We start from the raw sequence: 21,497 nt of genomic DNA, 5'->3' as shown, positions 1-21,497 counted from the left end.
CACACCACACATACATGCACACACAAATATGGCGACACAAATACAGTTATGTTGCGCTTCGAACATGTTGTATGGTGCGCTCAGTTGAGTTGGCGCTCTGCTGCTGGCACTACCAACAACAACTGTGTGATTCTTGCGCCCAACTAATGGTAAGCCGGACGAAAGACTTTGAGCAGCGTGTGTCGGCTTTGGCCGCGCTATGCATTCGTGCAAATGATGTTCGTTAGCCAAAATATTAACTGAGTGAGTGAGTTGCCTTGCCACTTTGGTAGCGGCTTGAGCTAGTGTGTTCATGGCCTTCTGGTATGATCAAACGCTGCTTGTGCAGACTAACGAAATAAAGTCTGTAAGCGTGTGCGCTCCCATCCTCATCGTCTTCGTCATCGTCAAACCATTCTTTTTCGCTTCTACTTCTACTTCAGCCTCTGCTGCTGCTGCTGTTGCTCTTCGTGCGCTATTGTTGTTGCTGTTTTTTGGCATTAACCAGCCCCGCAGTCACCGCGCGCGCTCGTTGCTCTTGTGGCAGTACCGTTGTGCGCATTTCTTTTGGTGCGCCTGCGCACAGTCGGCTTTCTACCGTTGACGTATTCGGATTTGTGGAAATTTCTCTGCTCTGCTGCTTACGGGCGTACTGTGCGTAGAGACCATACATATGTACACTGATTGGATTACACGCAGACAAAAAATATTATTTATTTATGAAATAGAAACAAAATATGATTTAAGTAAAAATTTCGAAGACAAAAATTGAGAAAATTAAAAAAGTGATAATATTGCGCAATATAAAATACTGAAGAGGGCAGCATTTGAAAACCGAAAATCTTTTGTAATTTTGGAAACGTTGAAACTCGAATAAAGTAAAAAATAAAATGTGTGGCAAAATAAAAAAAAAACAGAATTTCTGTTATGAAAAAAATAATTTAAAAAATTTGTAAAAAAATTCAGAATAAAAACAAAAAATCATCAACAGCTCTTAAAGTGATTTATTTCGAATACCGATGTATTTTCATGTAATTTTGGATTTGAAATTAAATAATTAAGAATAGCATTTGTGTCAGTGTTAAAAATGCTAATAAAATTTTAAACAGAATTACGGTTTGAAAATAAAAGTCTAATTTGAAAACAGTGAAATATATTTAAAAAATATATGAATATTATTTTATGCAATGAATATAAAAAATGACAAGAATTGAGAAATAAAATAAGTGAATAATTTTCGAAATACAACCCTGTTAATATGCAGTACACAATATTTGTTAAGCAATTAAAAACAAAAGTGTCTAATTTGTAAGTGAATAAAACAGAAACCCAATATACTCATATATTTTGTAGCAAATAATTGTGTAAAAAAATTTCAAAAACAAAAAATAATAAATAAAAGTACACAGTTATTGATCGCATTAAAAATATTTATTGAAGCCGCTAATGTGTTTTCAAAATAGCGCAACCATTAAAAATATATGCAAATGAAAATAAAGAGCAATTTCAGAATTTTTTGTTTTTTAAAAAAATGTTCTTTCTGCTAAAGAACACAAGTAAAACCTTTAAAAATTGCAAAAACCACAAAATAAATTGGAAAACGTGATATTCGGCGAAAGAAATGAAAATAAAGCAACACCAGAACCAAGCAGGAAATACAATTTTGAAAAAGTTTAAAAACTTAAAAACCTAGAAACCAACAAATCAAACGCAAAACGAGTGAAATTAAAAAAAAAAAAGAATTAATAAATTGACAAAGAAATTGAATAAAAATTAATAAAAAATAATAATAAATTAAAAAATATTTTACAAAAATTTATAAAAACATAAAAAATTTTTCAAAATTTGCAATACAAATAAACTGAATGCCAAACTAGCTCCAGAAACCGCACAGGATCTGTCATTGAAACTGTTGTAAATATTTTCATACATACAGAATCCAAACAAAAATAAAATCTCAATCTCAACGAAAAATAATTTTGGCAAATCCCGGGTGTTGGCGTTAATACCTCAAATATATAAACACAAAAACAAAAGTATCCAACCGTACCAAAAACTCTACACCCCAGCTCTCCAACCAACCGCCTGCAAGCAACCAGTCCAACAATAATAGCAATACCGCTATGAAACGTTAATTGCTGTCATTTATTTTGAATTGTAAATATTTTTACTTCCATTTCCTATTTCACTACTCACACTAACAAACATATTGGCACAATAGTACCGAAATTTTGCACTTACTAACAATTAGTTCAAAACCAAAAAGAAGAAAAAATAATATAAACTTAATAATTAATCATTTTAAAAGAAAATAGTAAATATGTTACAAAACAAACGTTGAAAAAAAATATTTAAAAAAAAATGTTTGTTAAAAAATTTAGTTATTGGCATTTATCAAAATTTCATCGTTTTGCGTGCTGTGCCCCTTAAAGTTTTTTGTTATGAGTGCTGTCGCTGTTTTTATATTTTTAACAAGTATTTTTTCTACATACATACAAAACACACACAAATTATTTGTGAGTATAGTAAATTTTTAAATTTTATGTGTATTTGTTTATAGTTGATTTCAGAGTTAAACTATCATTTTTTTTTTAAACTGAGCTTTTTTATAATTTTTTTTCTCGCTATCTGAGTTTATGATTTTATTTTTATTTTTCTCATATTTGATTTCTTCGTATTTAATTTTTTTTATAAAATTTTTAAAACGAGCTATTTTAAAATTTTTCAGTATTTTATTTATGATATCTAAATAAATTAAATTTCACGTATTTTTAATTACAATATAATAAATTTAATTTTTTCTATCAAATCTTTTTTATTAAAAACATAAAAACTTATTCTAAAAAAATATTTCAAATACATTTGTCCTTTTAAAATTAAAATTTAAATTAAAAATTATTATTTTTTTTTAATTTCATTTAATTATTTATTAATTTGCTTATTTTTTATAAATTTAATATTTTATTCATGCTTACTTTACTCTCATTTGCAAAATCTTCTACATTTTTTAAGAAAAAAAATCTAAATTAAATCATTTACATTTAAGTCTTTTAAGCAGTATGCATGATTTTTGTTAAAAAAATATGAAATGTTTCATATTTAAAATGATTTTCAACCCATTTGGTTTTCAAAAGTGAAAAACTTCCACTTTTCGAAATTATTTAAGTGAATAATTTAAAAATTTTCCAACTTTGATGCTTTTATTGTTTTTTCTTTTTTATAATTATTTATTTCACAAATTTTGAATATGGCAATTGCTTCATTCAAGTTCCTATAAGCTTAAAATGTGCAGAAAAATAAATATTTATGTTTAAATATTTTAAATTTATTTCCCATTATTTATTAAAACAATTTATTTCACAAAAGAGTATAACCTAATTTTTAAATATAATTTATATATCTTTCTAATTTTTTTTGTTCTTGACTTTTGTCTTTATTTCTCAATTCAATTATTTGCTCCATACCCTTTGCTGTCTCCTTCAATATCTGTGATTTCTTTCTATGATAAACCATTTGCATGAGCTTCCTTATACAGTTCTCTCAATTTCCTTTTCGATACTTACTCGTATTTCATTTCATATTTGTTCTATCACTGCCTGCCCCTTTACGTTATTCTCCTCTACTACACTCACTTTTTGTATTTCTTTTTCCGTTTTTCACGCAAAAAAAAACATAATTGAATAATATATTCCACGGAAATATTGGCAAATCATGAAAATTTCCTGCAAATCAAAAACTAAAACAATATTTAAAGTGTTGCCCGCACACCAAGGACACAAACATACAAACACATTCATTTGCTGGGATAACAAATAACTGTATAAGAACAGTGGCAAAGCTGCAATATCAACAACAACTAATACGGATTAAAAGGATATTTGAAAATGTTGTGATTTCTCGCAAGCAACAAGTGTAAGAATGAATATTTTTTTAAACAAAATATTTTTAGAATACATTTTGGTATATACATATAATACTTCATATTCATAAACTGATTTTATATATAGTTTACATTCTAATTTTTAATTCTTAATTTTACAATCAGCAAACAAGTGCAACAAGATAAATTTGAAACCTATAGTTACTATATATTTTACTCGATAATATCATTTTATAAATGGCAACTCTATTACAAATTTTAAAATTAATATCCCCCAAATATTTTCTTGACGATTTTCTTTTAGATAATTTTAGGAGTAATTATATATAATATTTGTGCCTGTAAATATAATATACATACAAATATACGTCAAAATATTTAATTTCCGCCCCCGCTATTGATTGTACCAAAACAATCTCAATACATTACACATCTCTCACCACACGCACAAAAGAGCACCGAGCAGGTGCTCGCTAATTGAATGCTGTTTCCTGTAATCTTTAATCTGTCAAAATGACGTTGGGGTTTTCTGCGAAATTCGAGACCTTGTCATTCCAAGCATTTCGTTTTCGTTGATTTTTTGCTTTATATGATTTTCACTTTCATTACATTCGCTGCTTGTTGTTGTGTCCCAAGTGTAAACAACAACACTGCAATGTAAACAAAAATGAGTCATACGATGACAACAACAACTACTGCAATCAGTAAAAAACATAGTTGACCCAAATAATTTATATATTTGGATTTTTAATTAAGAGATTTCGGTATATTTGAGGATGGGTCACAACTTTGTAAGCGATGATAGGAAAGTTATTTGTTGCTGTGTTTAGTGCATAGTTAATTTCACTTAGTTGCGGTTGCAACTTATTAAAAATCGCAGTGATGAGGATTTAGTATAGAAAAAGAAAGTTTTCAACGATTTTTTTTATTTCAATTGAGTTAGTAGAAATTAGTGGAAACATTTTAGTTTTCATTGAAGCAGGATGTATTGAGGTTATGTAGATCCCCATTAAAAATTCTTTCGTTTTTGTAATATTCCAATGGGCAAACAAGATTTGATTCTTTCTTATTTATGTTTAATATGTTTTCTTAGTTTTGTTCTTCGAATATTACTAAAAGAAATATATTTGAACAAAGAAGACTTCTAGAGTTCCTAAATGAAGAAATCATTTGACCTCTGTTACATTTCAATCATGTGATAGTAAATAGGTTGATGTTGTGGAATTTTGCTTTGGAGTTATAAGTTCAACCTAACCTAGCTTAACTTCGCTTAATTTAACCCAACCTGCCTCCTCTAAAGATTACTTTCAATACTGACCTATTCATTGGAACTATATATTTTAACTTTCAATATATTCTTAATTTGTGGAAACAGACAATTTTCACATCAGTAAAGATCTATTTGAGAAATCTTTTATTATTCACACAGATACCCAATTGAAAAATACGAATTTATTTTTATTAATTTACTTTAGGGTAATCACCCAAAATTAAAGAATAAGAATAATTTTATTGGAAAAACCTCAACCTCAGTGCGAAGAGATCCTTTTGCCAATTTTATGAACATATCTCCGTAGCGTTCACCCTCAATGACTATTGAATGAGTTCTAATAAATCGCTTTAAATATTTTGCATTAAAATTCCAAGAACTAGTTTGAAAAAAAAAAATAAAACAATAAAATTCATTCATTAAAATTATTATATAATTTAATTCGAAAAGGCAGACACTAATATACTTACAAACATACCTTCCCAAAACTTCCAATTTCTTTAGTCCAAATTAGCACCACCTTTTAAGTTACTTTAGTCTAACTCATATATCTTTAAATACTGCTCTAACGGCACATGTAGTTAGTTGCCAACGCCTCCTTAATATGTAAATGCGCGTCGAGCAAATATACTTACACAAATATACATATTTCTAAATGTTTGTATGTATGTAAGTCCATTGGGTCAATGCACTACGTGACTGACTGACTGGAGATTTAATGAAGCGCTGCGTCATCGCATCATCGTTAATTCTCGGCTAACTGTATTCTAACAGCGACCAATATTACGTCACTTCATGGAATCTGTCTTTTTTTCGTTTTTGCCAAAAATTGCGAAATACCTGTAGTAGTACGTGAATTCTGTTCAATGGGTGTGTCATGCAGAGCATTCTTTTACTGAATGGCCGACCAGTAGTTGATTGGAAAGAGAATTGGTTGAGAAAGGTGTTTAATGGGTAATTAAAAAGTGTATTTTTGGGGGTTAAAGGTTAATTGCCAATTGCAAATTCCCAAATTAAATTTGGTGGTAACGGTCTATTGATCCCAACAACTCCATTTTAAAATTTTAGAAACGCGGGATATTAACAGCCGGGATTTTGTATGCGTTTAAACATACCGACAACTGATTTGCTGATCTAATCACAGCGAAAGAATGCATTCTGAAAGTGGGCATTTTTGATATATTTACAGAAATTGTTAAATTTTTTTTTTTAATTTCGAAATTTCCCAATAAAATAAAAAAATTATAAAAGTGGTAACCCCGCTATAATATGCTTTCAAATATTAATATTGTTAATAACCAAAATGAAATAATTATTTTATTTTATTTTTAATTTCATAATTATAACATTATATAAGTGGCAACTCTGTTCACAAAAATTTGTATATACTGAAAAAATTTGAAAATTTTTTTCCAAAACCCTTAACACTAAAATTTTTTAGTTTAATTTTTTTACGACATTTTTTTCAAGCAGATGGCAACATCGTACGTTCTTTTAGAATTTAATCAACAGCATTTTTCGTACACTAAGCTCTTCAAAAGGAATATTCAAATGAGTACGACATTTATTATGTTGGTGGTCGTATTTTGGTAGCGAGAGGAAATTTTGTTGCGTAACACAATTTCCTTTCCAATTAAATTCTGAGATGAACTGTTATATAAACAACCGTCTAGATAGGATGGTTCATAGAATCAGCCGATTATGTAAAACTTATATTTAGACCCGGCTTTGATGGAAAGCAAAAAATACACAAACAAAAATCGCTTTTAAATTATTAAAAGGATTCGACTCTCCATTAATTTAAAAACAATTTTCTTATGAAATACACAATTCTAGGAAATCTCATCAAAACATTACAAAATGCAAATGAACTATTTACAAAAATCAAATACCGTTAGCTGATGTAGTAAACTGCTTAGTCATACAATTACTCATGTGGCGGGCATAGTAACTCAAATCAAAATAGCCATACAGCAACAGTAACAGCAGCACATACAGTAGTAGTTATGCGCATAGCAAAATACACGCTAGTAACACCAACATGGGTGAACACAACACAAAGCGATGGGCAGACAGGCGGATAGACAGACAGACATTAAAATAAATTTAATAAACTAACTAACTGAAAGGAAGGAAAATACCGTGCTAAAGTTGCCTGGAAGAAGTAGCGCAAAATGGTATATTATTTACTTTTCTAACATTAATTAATTTGGATGTTCATATTGCTGTTGTTTTTGCTGTAATTTACAGCTGCTCCCGCTTTAGTTTATGCATAAGCGCATGCTAACTCCCATTAATACTCGTGTGTTTATATGTATGTATAGAGCTGCATACAAACTAAAATGCAACAACAACAATAAATACTACAGTTAGTAGCACCTGAAAAGAGTAACAACTAGTCTACAGTACGCCAGCACAGCTTCGAAGTGAGCAGTGGCTGACGAGCGAGCGATTTGTGTGCGCTGCAGAGGCGCGCAAAATCAGTCAAGTGTACGAAATTGAAGCGGTAGCGACAGCAAAAAGCAAAACACACATAGTTACTCCAAACGTAGTTAGCTAAACTGTGGCAAACAACAACAAAAAGTTAAAAATTTCAGCAGCGTCGCGTCGTCGCAGCAGCTGCGCTTGTTAAAAAGTAACGAATAAAACAATCAAATAAATTCACGAAATTCAGCCGAAGACGAAAGTTCGCTGACCCGCTGCTGTTCGCTTAGCGTTTATTTGGCTGTCTAATAATATTTGCCGCTATATTTGCTGTGCTAGCTCTTAGTTGTACTCGTATGGCCAAGTGTAGTGACCAAAAACTTATTTAAAAAATGCAAATAAATAAATAATGACAAAACAAAGGCTAAAAATTACTAAAAGCCTGAAATATGTCATACAAAGGCGATATACATATCATATTGTGGCCGATGACCGCTGGCTTGAGAGGCACCTAAAGGTGTGACAACTTTTATGAACCAATTTTTTTCAGTTTTTTTAATAAAATAAAATATTTTTGAAATTATATATCTAATTGTGTACACTCGTTTGTAGTACTTCTTAACCCTAAAATGCATGAGTTCAGTCACAAAATAGAGACTTTCGACCTCTTTGTTAGGTCACTGTCAGCTGAGTTTAAAGTTCCGAAAGCTGCCATAATTTTTAAATAACCGTTAGCATTTATGACGCCTACTATGAGTAAACCAAACAAACCAAATTGATTTGATCAAATTACGAAGCCTTAATTGCCTTAAATCGCATGTACCATATGTATATGGTATACTATGCATTTAAGGGTTAAATATTCAAATTAACTAAAATTGCCAGGGCTCCCTGATAATTCATAAAATAAATGTAATTTTATTCCTTGAAATGTTAAGGCAGACATTAAATATTTACACTTCTCTTCCTGTAAACTGGAAATGAAATGGTAGAAAGCTTTCAAAGCAAAGAAAAAAATTGAAGTTGCCACCTGTTTACAAAATTTAATTTAAAAAGAATTTATAAAATTTTACGCTCACATTTCTATTTTATTTTCTAACATTTTTTTTTTATCTAATACTAAATATTATGAATTACTTTTTCGCTTTAGGAATTTTTAGTTCAAACATTAAATGATTTTAAAAATTTATTATTAAATCTTTTCTTCAATTTTGAAAACTATAAGTATTAATGGTGATACTAGATATATGTATATTTTCTCGAACTCAATGAAATCGTCAATGGGTTTTCCATACTGTGTGAATCGAAAATATGATAGTTCTATGTGTTTCCCACTATGTTTGAAATAAGTCTGAATTGACTTCAGTCGAAAGACAATAGATGATGTTCTGGTATTGATAATTGGTATCATGTTAAAATTGTACCGAGTATTGATCAATATATTTTTTGAATGTCACCCACTGACTGACTGCTTGACCTAGGATGTGACTCACTAACTAAAATTTTTTAAAAATTTATGTTATCACTATCTCGTAGCACTACATTTGCAGTAATCATTATTTATATTGCATTTACGGTCTTTTTAAATAGATAAAAATGCAAAATTTCACGTAACTCTTTATCTCTATATTTATGAAAGTAATTATTTATGGAATGCAATCAGTATAAAAACCTAGTAACAGATATACATAGAGCAGTTTGATACTTTGATAAACCCGATGTTGTTCTGTTTATTATAAAACTTTTGCATATATTTATATTCTTAAACCAATGATCCGAATTGACAAAACTATATCTAATGGAATTTCTAATATTTTGAAAAAGTTATATTTTTATTTGCAATAAAAACACACGGAAACTTCACACCTCGTCATTTTTCATTTCGTTGACTTCGAACCAAATGTGGTGGCAATCATTCCGCCCAGTTCCAGGTTTGGATTTTCGTCTGGCCAAAGGATACAAACAATAAGTTTCCAATGAAGTACATACCCCCGATAATGTAGAACACGATACGCCACTGTTGTATATTTTCCTATAATTGAAGTGCGTTATAAAAAGTAAAGTTTCTAGTTAATACGAGTAGATGGGGGATTTATAAGCATACGAACCGCATCTGTTACGATGAAGCCCACGGTCAGTGGTGCCAATAAACTCATAATATTTCCTACACAATTAGCTATGCCCATAAGAATGCCAGCAAAATTGGGTGATAGATCAATAGGATTAACGAGGTAACCCAAATTGCAGGCCGTATTCGTACCAACAGCAATAACAAGTAACCCGAGTGTCAACTCACTCTGATCGGCGCTCATATAGCCGAGTAGTATAAGTGGCACTACGGGCACCCAGCACCCGATACTGTTAAACAGTTTACGACTGGTATTGATGCTCGTGTAGCCACGTTTAATCAGAAAATCAGCTAAAACACTAAATACAAATGACAATAACATGTTGGCCAGATATGGTAACGATGACATAAGTGCATTGCTATTGATATCCAGTTCCAGTACGCTATTCATGTACGAAGGTATTTCTGTTATCATTGCCCAAAAGCACGCAACGTATACGCTATGTGCCACTAATAGCATCCAGAAAGGCACAGATGTGAGTATCTTCAACCAAGGTGTTTTCGTTGGTACATGCTCATGCTCCGGCGTGGCCGATGTCACCATCATGACTTCAATGAACAAACGCTCCTCTACACTCATCCATTTACATTCGCTGGGTGTGCTAGCACCAACCAAGTACCAGATCAAACCCCAAATTAAGCCGATTAAGCCGCAGAAATAAAATATACCTGGCCAACCCAGTGAAGATGTGGCAATCCAACCACTGACCACCATGATCAATACGCTACCGAAAGGCAAGCCTGTGTAACAAAGTATACAAAATAAGCCACGCTCCTTGGCTGGTGCCCATTTCGAGACCAACGTATGAATCGATGCAAAGGTACTACCCTGTATGAGACCTTGACACAAACGTAGCGCACATAGTAGTTTCCAGTCGCCCAAACGGACGCTCAGCGGTGTGAGTAAAGCCAGCACTCCACTTAATGCTACACTGCAAAGTAATGTTATTTTACCACCAAACTTATGCGCCAACTGACTGCCCGGTATTTGTGTTATACAATAGCCCCAAAAGAAACTGCTGAGCAGATAAGATTTTGTGCTCTCAGACCATTTGTAATCCTTGCGTAAAAAAAAAAAAATTACAGTCAAAAATACAGTCATTATTATATTCATATACCGCACATAAGTATACTATATATATATATATTGGTTAGGGTTTCTCACCTCAAAGTTGGGGTTTGCCAAATTTTTATCCATCATTGCCACTATCGCTACCGAGAGATTAACTCGTTGCATTATCGCTGCAGCTAGTCCAAGAAATATTAGAAGCATCTGTAGATGACGTGCGCCGAAGAGCGGCACTAAAATTTAACGAAATATTTGCATAATTAAATAAAAGCTCACGCATTTGGTTTTCAATATTCACTGAAAATGCATGAAAATGCATAATATGAGTTCCTTTTTTATGAACACATATTTTGATGAAATTTTTTTCGGTTAAAAAATTTAATATTTTTTGAAATAAAAAGTATGTTTTGTGCTATTTCTCTTTGCGAACCTTTATGCTCATCATCATCTATCCGCTTATTTTCCATTTTTTTTCGAGCTGTTGGAACACCGTAGGAGAAATGAAGTGCTACAAGTTGACTGATCGAGCTGTGGCAAACACTTAACAGTGCAATATTTTTTTTTAGTTAATACTCGTATATAGTGTCAAGATGGTAATAGTGATAGATAGGGTAGGGTGGTTCAAAGAACACTTTATTTCGATTTCCCAATTAGTGGGGATACAAAGATAATGCTTTATTTCAATAAGATTACAGAATCTTATTACAGCCATATTTTACAGCTTTTTAATTTTTTTTTTTATACTTCACGAAGTTTTTTTGTGGATTATCATGGTTTGAAAAAAAAATTATTCCAAAAAATTTAATAAAATTGTTTACAAAACAAATCATACTATATCAGTTGTTCAAATATATAACGCTAAAGTGGTAAAGAGTGAAGTTGGCTGCGAAAAATTCAGCTGTTGTTGTCAAACGAAATTACTTAGTGAACGACCCAATATGTATCGCACCACCCATGAGATGTAGACATCAATTGAGAAGCATTTAAATAGGGAAAACTCTCTCAAAATCGGTCTGGTTCAGCCAGATTATTTAATTTAAAGCAATTGGTTTAGAAATCTTTGGAAATAATCTCTCCAATCTAATTGAATTGGATCAACTGATCGAACACTCACCTAAATACTCAATTTCTGAAAGTAAAATGTTCACGAACTTTTATTCTGTATTTCCTCATAAGCGCTCTTTAAATCTCGCAAATTTCAGTTTTTTCGAACAACTTACCTTGACTTATAAATATATCTCATATGCAAATACGAGTGCATTTATTTTTATATAAGTTCTATAGGAAATATCAGTTTTTACAATTTCCAATATTATCATTTATTGAAATTAGCAAATACTTTACGCTTCATAAATTATCCAAGAGTACTAAATAAGCTTGTTGATTTACTTTTATTTATGACATGATTGCAGATAATTAAGACACTCCCTATGTACATATAGTAGTACTAAGAAAACTTTAATGGTTGTAGATAAGGCAGATGTGTATTAAGGCCAAGTACTTGAAAAAAGAATTAGAAATTTATTAAAACGTGTATATATAATATATAAGAAAACAATTAAAGTTGAAATCGAGAACAAATAACACTATACGGCAAAATCGACTTTTTTCCTGATTCGATGGCAAATATTTGAACAAGTAAGGAAGGCCTAAGCTCGGGTGCAACCGAACATTATATACTATCACAATTTATTTATTTAATTTTGATAACACATAATTTGAACCGTTTATACGGCATAAAGTCTACTAGAATAGCGAATATCATTATTTATATAGAAGTCGGCATAATTCCTGAATCGATTTCAGCTATTTTTGTGACTAAGCTCCATTATCTAAAAAATGGCACGTTCACTTAAGATACTCACTCATTGATATAATCGTTATATACGGTATAAAGTCCACCGGAGGTTTGAAAATCAGTAAATGAAGTATATGTTGACCTAATTTTGACTATTTTTGGCACAGAGGCACACTATTAGCTGTAACACCTTTTCTTTGAATTTCTTTAGAATGTGTGAGAGATTTACCTATATTCTCAACAGTGGCGAACGCAGGAAAAAAAATTTTAGGGGTTTAAGGTAAATGTTTCATTATTTTATTCACAAATTGATGTCTAATCTTCTTTTATTTTGAGCCATAACATTTAAAATCTCTTCCTCCGTCACGTCTATATCTCTATGGATATTCAAAAGAGTATTCAGGCGTGCTTCTCCAGTTTTATTTCTTAAATATGTTTTAAGCCTGCGAAGTGAGCTCCCTCCTGCATCTCAATAACGTCAAGATTTATGCATTTATTTGGCAAAATGTTTTCAATTTTGGAAAGCAGCTCTCGATGTTTTAAAAATCGTTCATTGATTTGGTCCAAAAAATGATCTAAAAACGGTATATAAATTGATCTGCGGTCATATTCTTCCGGTTCGCCTTCATAATTGTCGCGATTAGTTTGCCGTTTCGCCAAACGCGGAATTTTGATTTCTAAATCTAATTCTGCGGCTATTGTTTTAACTGATTCAAAAATTAGTTTAAACGATTGTTCAGAATCCTTACGCATTTCACTAATTTCAGCATACAAATTAATTGCTGCTCAAATCTCAGTCTATTTGCTGCAAACATAGGCTTATGTGTTTTGATAATGCAAAAATGGCTTTAGTATCGCCATAGCAATCACAAATTGAGGTGATTGGATTGCAGTCAACCAAGCATGTGGCTTTGATAAATCTTTTCTTAAATTTTCAGTATCAAGCTCTTCCAACGCTGTACAGATCTATGGGAATAAATCGTTAAATAAAGAAAGAGATTCTAAATGCTCCATCCAACGTGTTTCGCAGAATTTAAGTAACCTCACTTACTTTGAGTTTGGAAAGGATTCAAGAATAAGATTTTTGAGCAGTGTGCCTGCTTTTGTTGACATCCGAAAAAGATTTACGGTCTCTCTCATGGAACCAATACAATTTCTTATAGCAGGTATTTTGCAAGTCGTTGTGATGGCTAAATTTAAGCTGTGATTAGCACAGTGCACATAAAGAGCCGCTGGATCTAAATTTTGGATGACACTAGCACAACCTTTGACATGTCCACTCATCGACCGCGCTCTGTCATAACCTTTAGAAAGAAAAAAGTATAATTTAATTGTCCCAAAAATAGAAGAGTTGAAAACTCACCTGGACCCCTTATGTGTGCAAAATTAAGTTTAAGTTCTTTTAATTTATCAATTAGCACATTCGCAAGACCACTGCCAGTTGTATCCTCATTCTCAAAACGATCAACAAACCGTATACAAATGGAAAATTGCTCAATGCCACTAACATCTGTGGTTTCATCAGCAATCATTGTAAAGCATTGAGATTTATTAATACGGTTAATAATTTTTTTTTGTAATATTTGTCCTGCTATTTCAAGTTCAAGTTTCAACATGTTTTTTTTTAATTTTCGTCGTCACCATCTATTGCTAAACGCAAAAGAGCCTTGAAGTTCCCGTCGTTTTCAGCAGGCATTTCTAAAGAAAGATTTCCTTCGTCACGATGGCCTCTTAACGCAAGCCCTTGCCTCCCGCAGACAAGCAAAACACGGATTATAGGATGTAATTTTCCTCGATTTTCAAGCTGTTGTTTTTCGTGGCCATGATCACTTTCTGTTAATATAAAAGTTTTAAAAGCAGTTTGAACAAAAGCATTTGCCTTTTGGTGACTACCATTTCCAAAGTTTTTCCAAACAAAAGCAACGCAATATAGACAGTAGGCACCATCTTGGCTAGGCGAATATACTAGCCATGGAAAAGACTTCAGCCACGACAACTGAAATTTTAAGTTTCGATCACCAGACGACGGAAAAATAAATAATAAATCAGGCTGCCACACATTCGTTAATAGCTCATATGTCTGCTTTTCGTCAATTTTTTTGCAAATAGCATAATTTTTTTTAATGTAAATTTATTTCACAACAGTTTGCTCATGGAACGAAAACTGAAAGTCGTAATAAATGAGTTTTTATTTTTCCTGTATTATGATTAACAATAAACTCTAAAAAAATAATAGAAACCTTATTGGTGACTTTTCAGTTCAGAACTAATTTTCAAAAGAAGTCCATTTTCGACTCACAATTCCCCTTAAATCTAAAAAAAAATCCAGTTCAGCAGCCACAGAGTTATAAGGCAAACTCCTTACTTTGAAGCAAATTAAAAAAATGTCTCTGTCCAGTTTATATTTTTCTGGGTTTTTTAATTGGCCTACATTCCCACAACTTTTTAATACTATCCAGATACAATAGTTTTGTTTTTAGTTTAACATTTTCATAGTTTCAAAAAATTAAATTCTATCAGCAGAAAAGTATCAAAATAGGTCATTTGTGAACAAAAAAGTATCAAAACACAATTTAGAAAAAAAGTATCAAAAAAGATACAAATGTATCAAAACGGCAACGCTGTTAGTGACTAATGTATTCATTTATTTTACATATTCATACATCGTCGTCAGAAAGATTGCTTTGAAAACAACAAATTACATATTTTCAAATGACTATGTAGAATTAAATTCTATTATTTAAAAATTCAAACCCCCCCCCCCCCTGCGTTCGCCCCTGATTCTCAATAAACAATTAGCCGCAAGCTTTGGGGGCCTCATGTTCGATACCTGTGGCTTTGAAAATTTATACTCCGGTTTAGCCGACTTTTAAACGTGCTATGCCATACTAGAAATTAAGTATTTGTGAAAAGTTTTATTCCTATATCATCACTGGTGCTTTGTATATTGTAAAGTGAACAAATCAGATGGAATTCAAAATTGTGGTGTATGGAAAGTAGGCGTGGTTGTGAACCGATCTCAACCAAACTGTAGCAATGTGATGCAAGGGAAATGCTATGAACCGAATTTCGTTGACATTGGTGAAGTAGTTTCTGAGGTAAGGTTTTTGACCCATAAGTGGGCGGAGCCATGCCCATTCCAAATTTTATATACATATTTGAGAGCCATAAAATTTATAGTTTTATTTAGAGTAGTTTTCAACATAACACTTGTATGGGAGGTGGGCGTGGTTATAATCTGATTTTCTTTAGACAGACATACATCCGGATTTCAACTCGTCTCGTCACACTGATCACTTTGGTATGTATAACCCTATATCTAACTCTTTTAGACTTCATTGTTACAAACAACCGTTATATGAACAAAGCTATTATACGCTCCGTGCAATATATTGCGAGAGTATAAAAACAATTACAGCATATTGTAGCGTAATAACTGCCAATAAGAACGTGCAAACGCAATTAAGTCAGAACAGAAATTGTGACTGTGACGTTTTGCGAGCTTTATTGCTATTGTTGCGTGAATTTCGTAGTGTCCACAAGCAATTACACACTCACGCACACACGTACACCTACATCTATATACCATATACATACCATATAAGTTGTGCGTGTGCACGTGTGGTGAGATCTGCATGTGCGCGCAAAAATGCCATTCACTCAATTCGTATTCGTATTCGTATTCGTATTTTGAATATTTTATGAGCTTGGCAAATATAAAATAGCGCACAGCATTGTATGGTGTGCTCGGCGCGGCTGCTTCTGGATGCGCGCGCTGTTCCATGCATAAAATCTGTGTCGCTATTCAAATTTGTTTTCGGTTACTACTTAGAATACTATCCGCACTTTGTGAGTTTATTGAACTGTGCTCCGTGCTGAGTGCTGTTGTATTTATTATTGTTATTGTTGCTGTGTTTTTTTGCCTTCAAAACAGCTGGAAATGCAAATGGGAGTAGTTTGTTTCCGCAAACAAATCGGAAATGAATATTTTTTTGAGATTTTTGCTTCAATTCTATATGGATAGTTTTTGGTGTTGTGGTTTTGTGAAGATTCGAGTTCAAATAATTGTTGGGAATGTATTAAAATAATATTATTGTATTTCTTTTCAAATTGTACCATAATTTCTTTTCCAGTGCAAAATGTTGGTAGTTGCCCAATCGAATATTTTCGGAACTGGCGTATTTATGCTCGACTAGACAACTAGACTCTTCCTTCAACTAGACTGGTATAGAGATATTGGGTCTCATGCATAAAAACGAGTAAAAGCGCTGAGTTGAGGCATGTGAGCAATTGCTCGTAAGTCGAGTTCGATCAAACAGCAACAGCTTTTCCTCAATTTCGTATGCATAAAAATGAGTTCAAACCAATTGCAATTACTTGAACAAAGGGAGATCAAACATCTAATGTTATAGAAGTGCAAACGTGTCGTCAAGTGAAAGTGAAGTAGAAGTAGGATCAAATAATAATAATAAAATAGAAACTTACGACGTTTCTAAATTTTTAGTAGAAAAACTAAAACAAAATAAATATTTGCTAGAAAAAGGTCAATTACCAAGCATTAAAAATAAAATAAACATACACTAGAAACATGTGTAAAAGAAATTGAGCAAAAATTGGGCATTCAATTAACGGGAAAAGCATTAAGTTCGGGTGTAACCGAACATTTTATACTCTCTAAATTCCGATTAATCATTTAATTTTACTACTATAACATACAATTTGACTCACATATTCGTCATATAGTTATATGGTATAAAGTACATTGAAAGTTGGAAACCTTAATATTAGGTACATGGAAGCTAGCTGAAGTTATGACCCGACGATTCAGATTGACTTCACAGTTCTGGTTATAGGAAGTAGGCGTTGTTATGAACCGATTTGGCCAATTTTCACAACAAATTATTGGGATGGCTGGAATATATTATGAACCGAATTTCATTGAAATTGGTGGATTAGTTTCTGTCGTATGGGTTTGTGGGAGGAGCCAATTTGAACTTTTGTATTCCAATTTGAGTGCAGCTTTTATGTACCATCTTTATAACGAAATTTCAGGTTTCTGGGGTTTTCCTTACTTTTCCTTTCCTATTAAAGCATTTTTAGTAGTTTTCAACATAACCTTTGCATGGGAGGTGGGCGTGGTTATAATCCGATTAAAAGAAATGGTTTTAGAGAGTTTGGTTGATATAGCTTTTGTATGTAGTTTACGAGATATGTACAAAAATTACATCCAAATATGCCCCTTTACAGCGCGATCCTTTGTACCTAATTTTACTTTCATAGCTTATTTTATGGCCTAGTTATGGCACTTTATGCCTTTTCGGGTTCCGCCATTTGGTGGACGAAATCAATCTTCATATAGTGCCAAAAAACACGTCTACTAATTTCAGGAAGATATGTGACTATTTTTTCTCAAGTTACAGTTTGCGCGGACGGATAGACGGACGGACGGACAGACAGACAGATATCCGGATTTGAACATTACTATGCAATTTTGAGGTTATACCATTTTGGAATCCAGGATCTGCACAAAATATTAAATAAAGTCAAATGTTATCAATGTTACTGAGGGCATCACTAAGTGTTTCTTCTGACTTCTCAAAAAAATAATAAGCCAACCAACAGATGCTAGTGTCATCAAACCTATGTATTTATCATTTTATTATTAATTATATAATAAAAAAATTAATAATTAAGAATACAAACCTATATAATTTTTTATCCTCACTTGTTAAATTTGTTTTACGCTGTTGATAACATTTTATATTTCTTTGTGGCACAAAATATTCAGCCATGATTCCTTTTTAGTGTACGCGAGTCAACTATAAGGCAGCCTCAACAAAATTTGAGCAAGAGCTCACAAAAGAAAGCAAAAGCTTGTTTTTATGCATATGAAAATGAGCACTAGCTCATCTAACTTCGTTCATACTGAGCACGATGAGATCAAACGGAATCAGCGAGTAAAAGCAAACACATCAAATTTTATTATGCATACGACAAGCACCTTTTACTCAAAAAATCGAGTCCGAGCTCAAGCTCACGTTTTATGCATGAGGCCCATTATTTCCAATGCTTCCAACGCACGCGATAATCTACCGAATCAGACTAGTTTGTATAGATTATTTCCAGTTTAAATTCTTTCCAATTGCTTTCCAAAGCCACCGCTTCTCGTAGATCTTACGGTACACAAAAATGCCAGCAGCTATTAGCTACTTTTCTCTCGTAGAACCTGTTAGGCTACTATTGAGCACTTAATAATTTTAAGAAGAAAAATCTTGATATTATTGTAGTACTGCATAGAGATATTTTCTCAGAACAACCAAACAGATCTCTTCAAATGTGGTGACATCTTGAATGATAGATTATTAATCTCCTCTCGGTATATAGGCAAGATATTGTTTCGATATTCACTAACTGATGATGTTGTGTGGCCATATTGGCCTTATATATGTATATATATATTCCGATCATCCCAGGTGAAACATAGGGACTCAAAGGGAGCTTAACATCCACATTCGATAGTCAGCTAGATACTGTAGTGTAAATAATTAGGTTGGTCTTCTATAAAATCTGACTATTCTGGCTGAAGTTAGTGAATAATATTTAATATATTGAGAACCATGAAGCATAACTCTATAGAACTTTTGAGCAAATAGATTTTAGACAACACATATTTCGGCGGCTTGACTTCATCCGTACACGATCGATCCGAAAGTATTCCATGAAACCACAGGACACTTATGACCTTGATAAGACAAAGACTTGGATTCGGTAGGTATATGTTAATGCCGAGATAATATTTGATGTAGAAGCCATTCTAAGATTGTGATTGTAGGAGTAAACATTAAAGCCATATTACCGGATACAACCGGATTTCAGACTAGTATTGAAAACACACAATGGCTTTTTAAAACATGACTGTTGATATATGAGGTCGACAAAATTTCGTGTTGGGAGGAGCTAGTGAAGAGCCTAAGTTAAAAAAACAAACTATTAAGCGGAAAAAATGTCATACAAATGTGTGTCTCATTCCTGCAAATGCAGCTGAAGATATAAATACACACAAAAAATACCCTCATTTGCCACATAGTGGTAGCAGGCTTATCAGCAAAAACAGAAAAAACTCAAATACTGCGCGCATTGTTTTGTGGGAATAGTTGTATGCGCAGGCGCATGACACGCGACAAAGCAGCGGCGACGTGGCCATAAATAACACACCAGAGATAAGTAAGCTAATAAAGCACTAAGCACACGTGCATGCGGCGTGAGACAACAAGTGCGATTGTGCGACTGTTTGTGGGTTCGTGTGTGCGAATGCATATTTTAGCAAGTTTTTCTGCAAGAACACACACACACACATCCATAAGCAGCTATTTTATTCAATGAGTTTTTCTGTGGCTGTTGTTGTCGTATTTTTATAGTTGGCATTAAGGCTTTTCGTTTTCCATTGACTTGGCCGAGTTTTCACATGAAACCGCGAAGAGATTCATTGAATGAAAAATGCACACACTCACACACACGTACATATATGCAAATACATATATATGCAGCTGCATATGGCAATAAAGCACACATATGTACGAGTATATGCATATTTCAGAGCGCTATAAAAATAGTCAGCCAAGTCGCCGCACTACCGTGGCACGTGTGTCATTGGCAAGCAAGTGCGCGCATGCGCCATGGTCACACATTTGCCCATATATGCATGTGTGTGGTACGTGTTGTGGCATTAGCATTGCTGCCACAATCGCCACTGCTGGCCAATAACTGTTGCTGCAAGTAAACAACTTTAGCCTCAATTTGTTGCTGGCTACTTGCAACAGCTGCACAACCTTGCCAAGTTTTTCGTAGTACAAGCGCTACTTGCTGCCACTTTATTTCTTGTTGTTGTTGTATCACTTTATTACCGCCACACATCTACAGAAATGTGGCCTCAATGTGGTCACATGTGTTCGTTTTCTTCTTTAATCGCTTTGTTTTTATTGCAATTGCATGCTTTATTGCTGTATTGTTTTTATTTTTTTTGCTGTTGCTATTGTTGTTGTCGTTTGCATCTTCTCACGTGCGCTGCACGAACATGTAATGTCGGCTAATTGCTGTAGCTATTGCCATTGCTATTGTTGTTTCTTGTTGTGGTTGTTGCCATCTGTTTTCATATTCTGCACAGCATCCGCCACAAGCCATTCATTGCCATCTGTATGTTGGGGCCAAGTCATGGTTATTTCGGCCAATGGTTGTCCTTAATTTCTACACTTGTACTCGGCAGCGGTAATATCTTCACTTTTTCTTACTCATTTCCGCACTGCCCGCTACCAAGTTAATGCCAAGTCAAGTTCTTTGAATTAAACTCAATCGCAATGCTAGCGGTCTGTGTCAAGCAGTAGCTTATAATAGCTTAAAATATAATCTAGAAGTGCATTTAAAATAATGTAATTAATATTTCCATAGAAATTATTACCCCCTGTTGGATGAGCCCTCCCAAACTCCTCCTACATTCAATATAGCCTCAATAGCATTCAATATAGTCCTGACGAGTCCAACACTAAAAATATGATCAAACACTTCTAAGAACGATTATAATGAACTTCTATTAAGATCCGAAATATTTTTTTTCATGGCTTTGGACATATTTTCGGTTATGGACTATTTATTGTGTACAATTCAAAATCAAAACAGTAGAAAATTTCTCCTAAAAATTATAAAAAATTAATTCCGATAAACTTTGTTTGATCTTTGGACTCAATTATCGGGCATTTTTAATATTTTTGGTGTATTTCGAAAATAATTTAGTTTCTTCCGAAAATATTTTATCACAAAATTCTAACTAACTAACTCTGGTTAGCCTCCAAATGGAGGTTTTGTACAATCAGAGTTGCAAAAATAAAGCTTAGCGTGAGAGAAAGGCCAGATTTGTATACATAATTTTTTTTTCACATTTTTACATATGTATGT

General features: G+C 32.9%; 2 protein-coding genes across 6 annotated transcripts in view; one reads left to right on the top strand and one right to left on the bottom strand.

Moving 5' to 3' along the window:
- Positions 1 to 313: 313 nt before the first annotated feature.
- Znf32_1 (ichor) overlaps positions 314 to 21,497 on the top strand; it is a 36,313-nt gene continuing 15,129 nt past the window's right edge. Inside the window, exons 1-2 of one of the 5 annotated variants that reach the window (XM_054235957.1) lie at positions 314 to 1,650; positions 3,752 to 3,891. The gene's annotated coding sequence lies outside the window, so the exon portion shown is untranslated. Of the gene's footprint in view, positions 1,651 to 1,803; positions 2,496 to 3,281; positions 3,892 to 21,497 lie in introns of those variants that run through there. The other 4 variants (XM_029040915.2, XM_011185809.3, XM_054235959.1 and 1 more) reach the window with 4 other exon arrangements.
- LOC105213175 (putative inorganic phosphate cotransporter) lies at positions 9,358 to 11,290 on the bottom strand. Its single transcript, XM_011185807.3, has 4 exons — positions 11,181 to 11,290; positions 10,847 to 10,983; positions 9,662 to 10,741; positions 9,358 to 9,585 (listed from the first exon to the last, which is right to left on the bottom strand). Exons 1-4 carry the CDS (start codon positions 11,215 to 11,217, stop codon positions 9,466 to 9,468), a joined length of 1,374 nt encoding a protein of 457 aa, XP_011184109.1. The 5' UTR covers positions 11,218 to 11,290; the 3' UTR covers positions 9,358 to 9,465.

Source organism: Zeugodacus cucurbitae, chromosome 2 (genome assembly GCF_028554725.1).
Source record: "Zeugodacus cucurbitae isolate PBARC_wt_2022May chromosome 2, idZeuCucr1.2, whole genome shotgun sequence".
NCBI lineage: Eukaryota > Metazoa > Arthropoda > Insecta > Diptera > Tephritidae > Zeugodacus > Zeugodacus cucurbitae.
The sequence above is the reverse complement of the archived record's forward strand: the minus strand, read 5'-3'. Positions and strand labels throughout refer to the sequence as shown.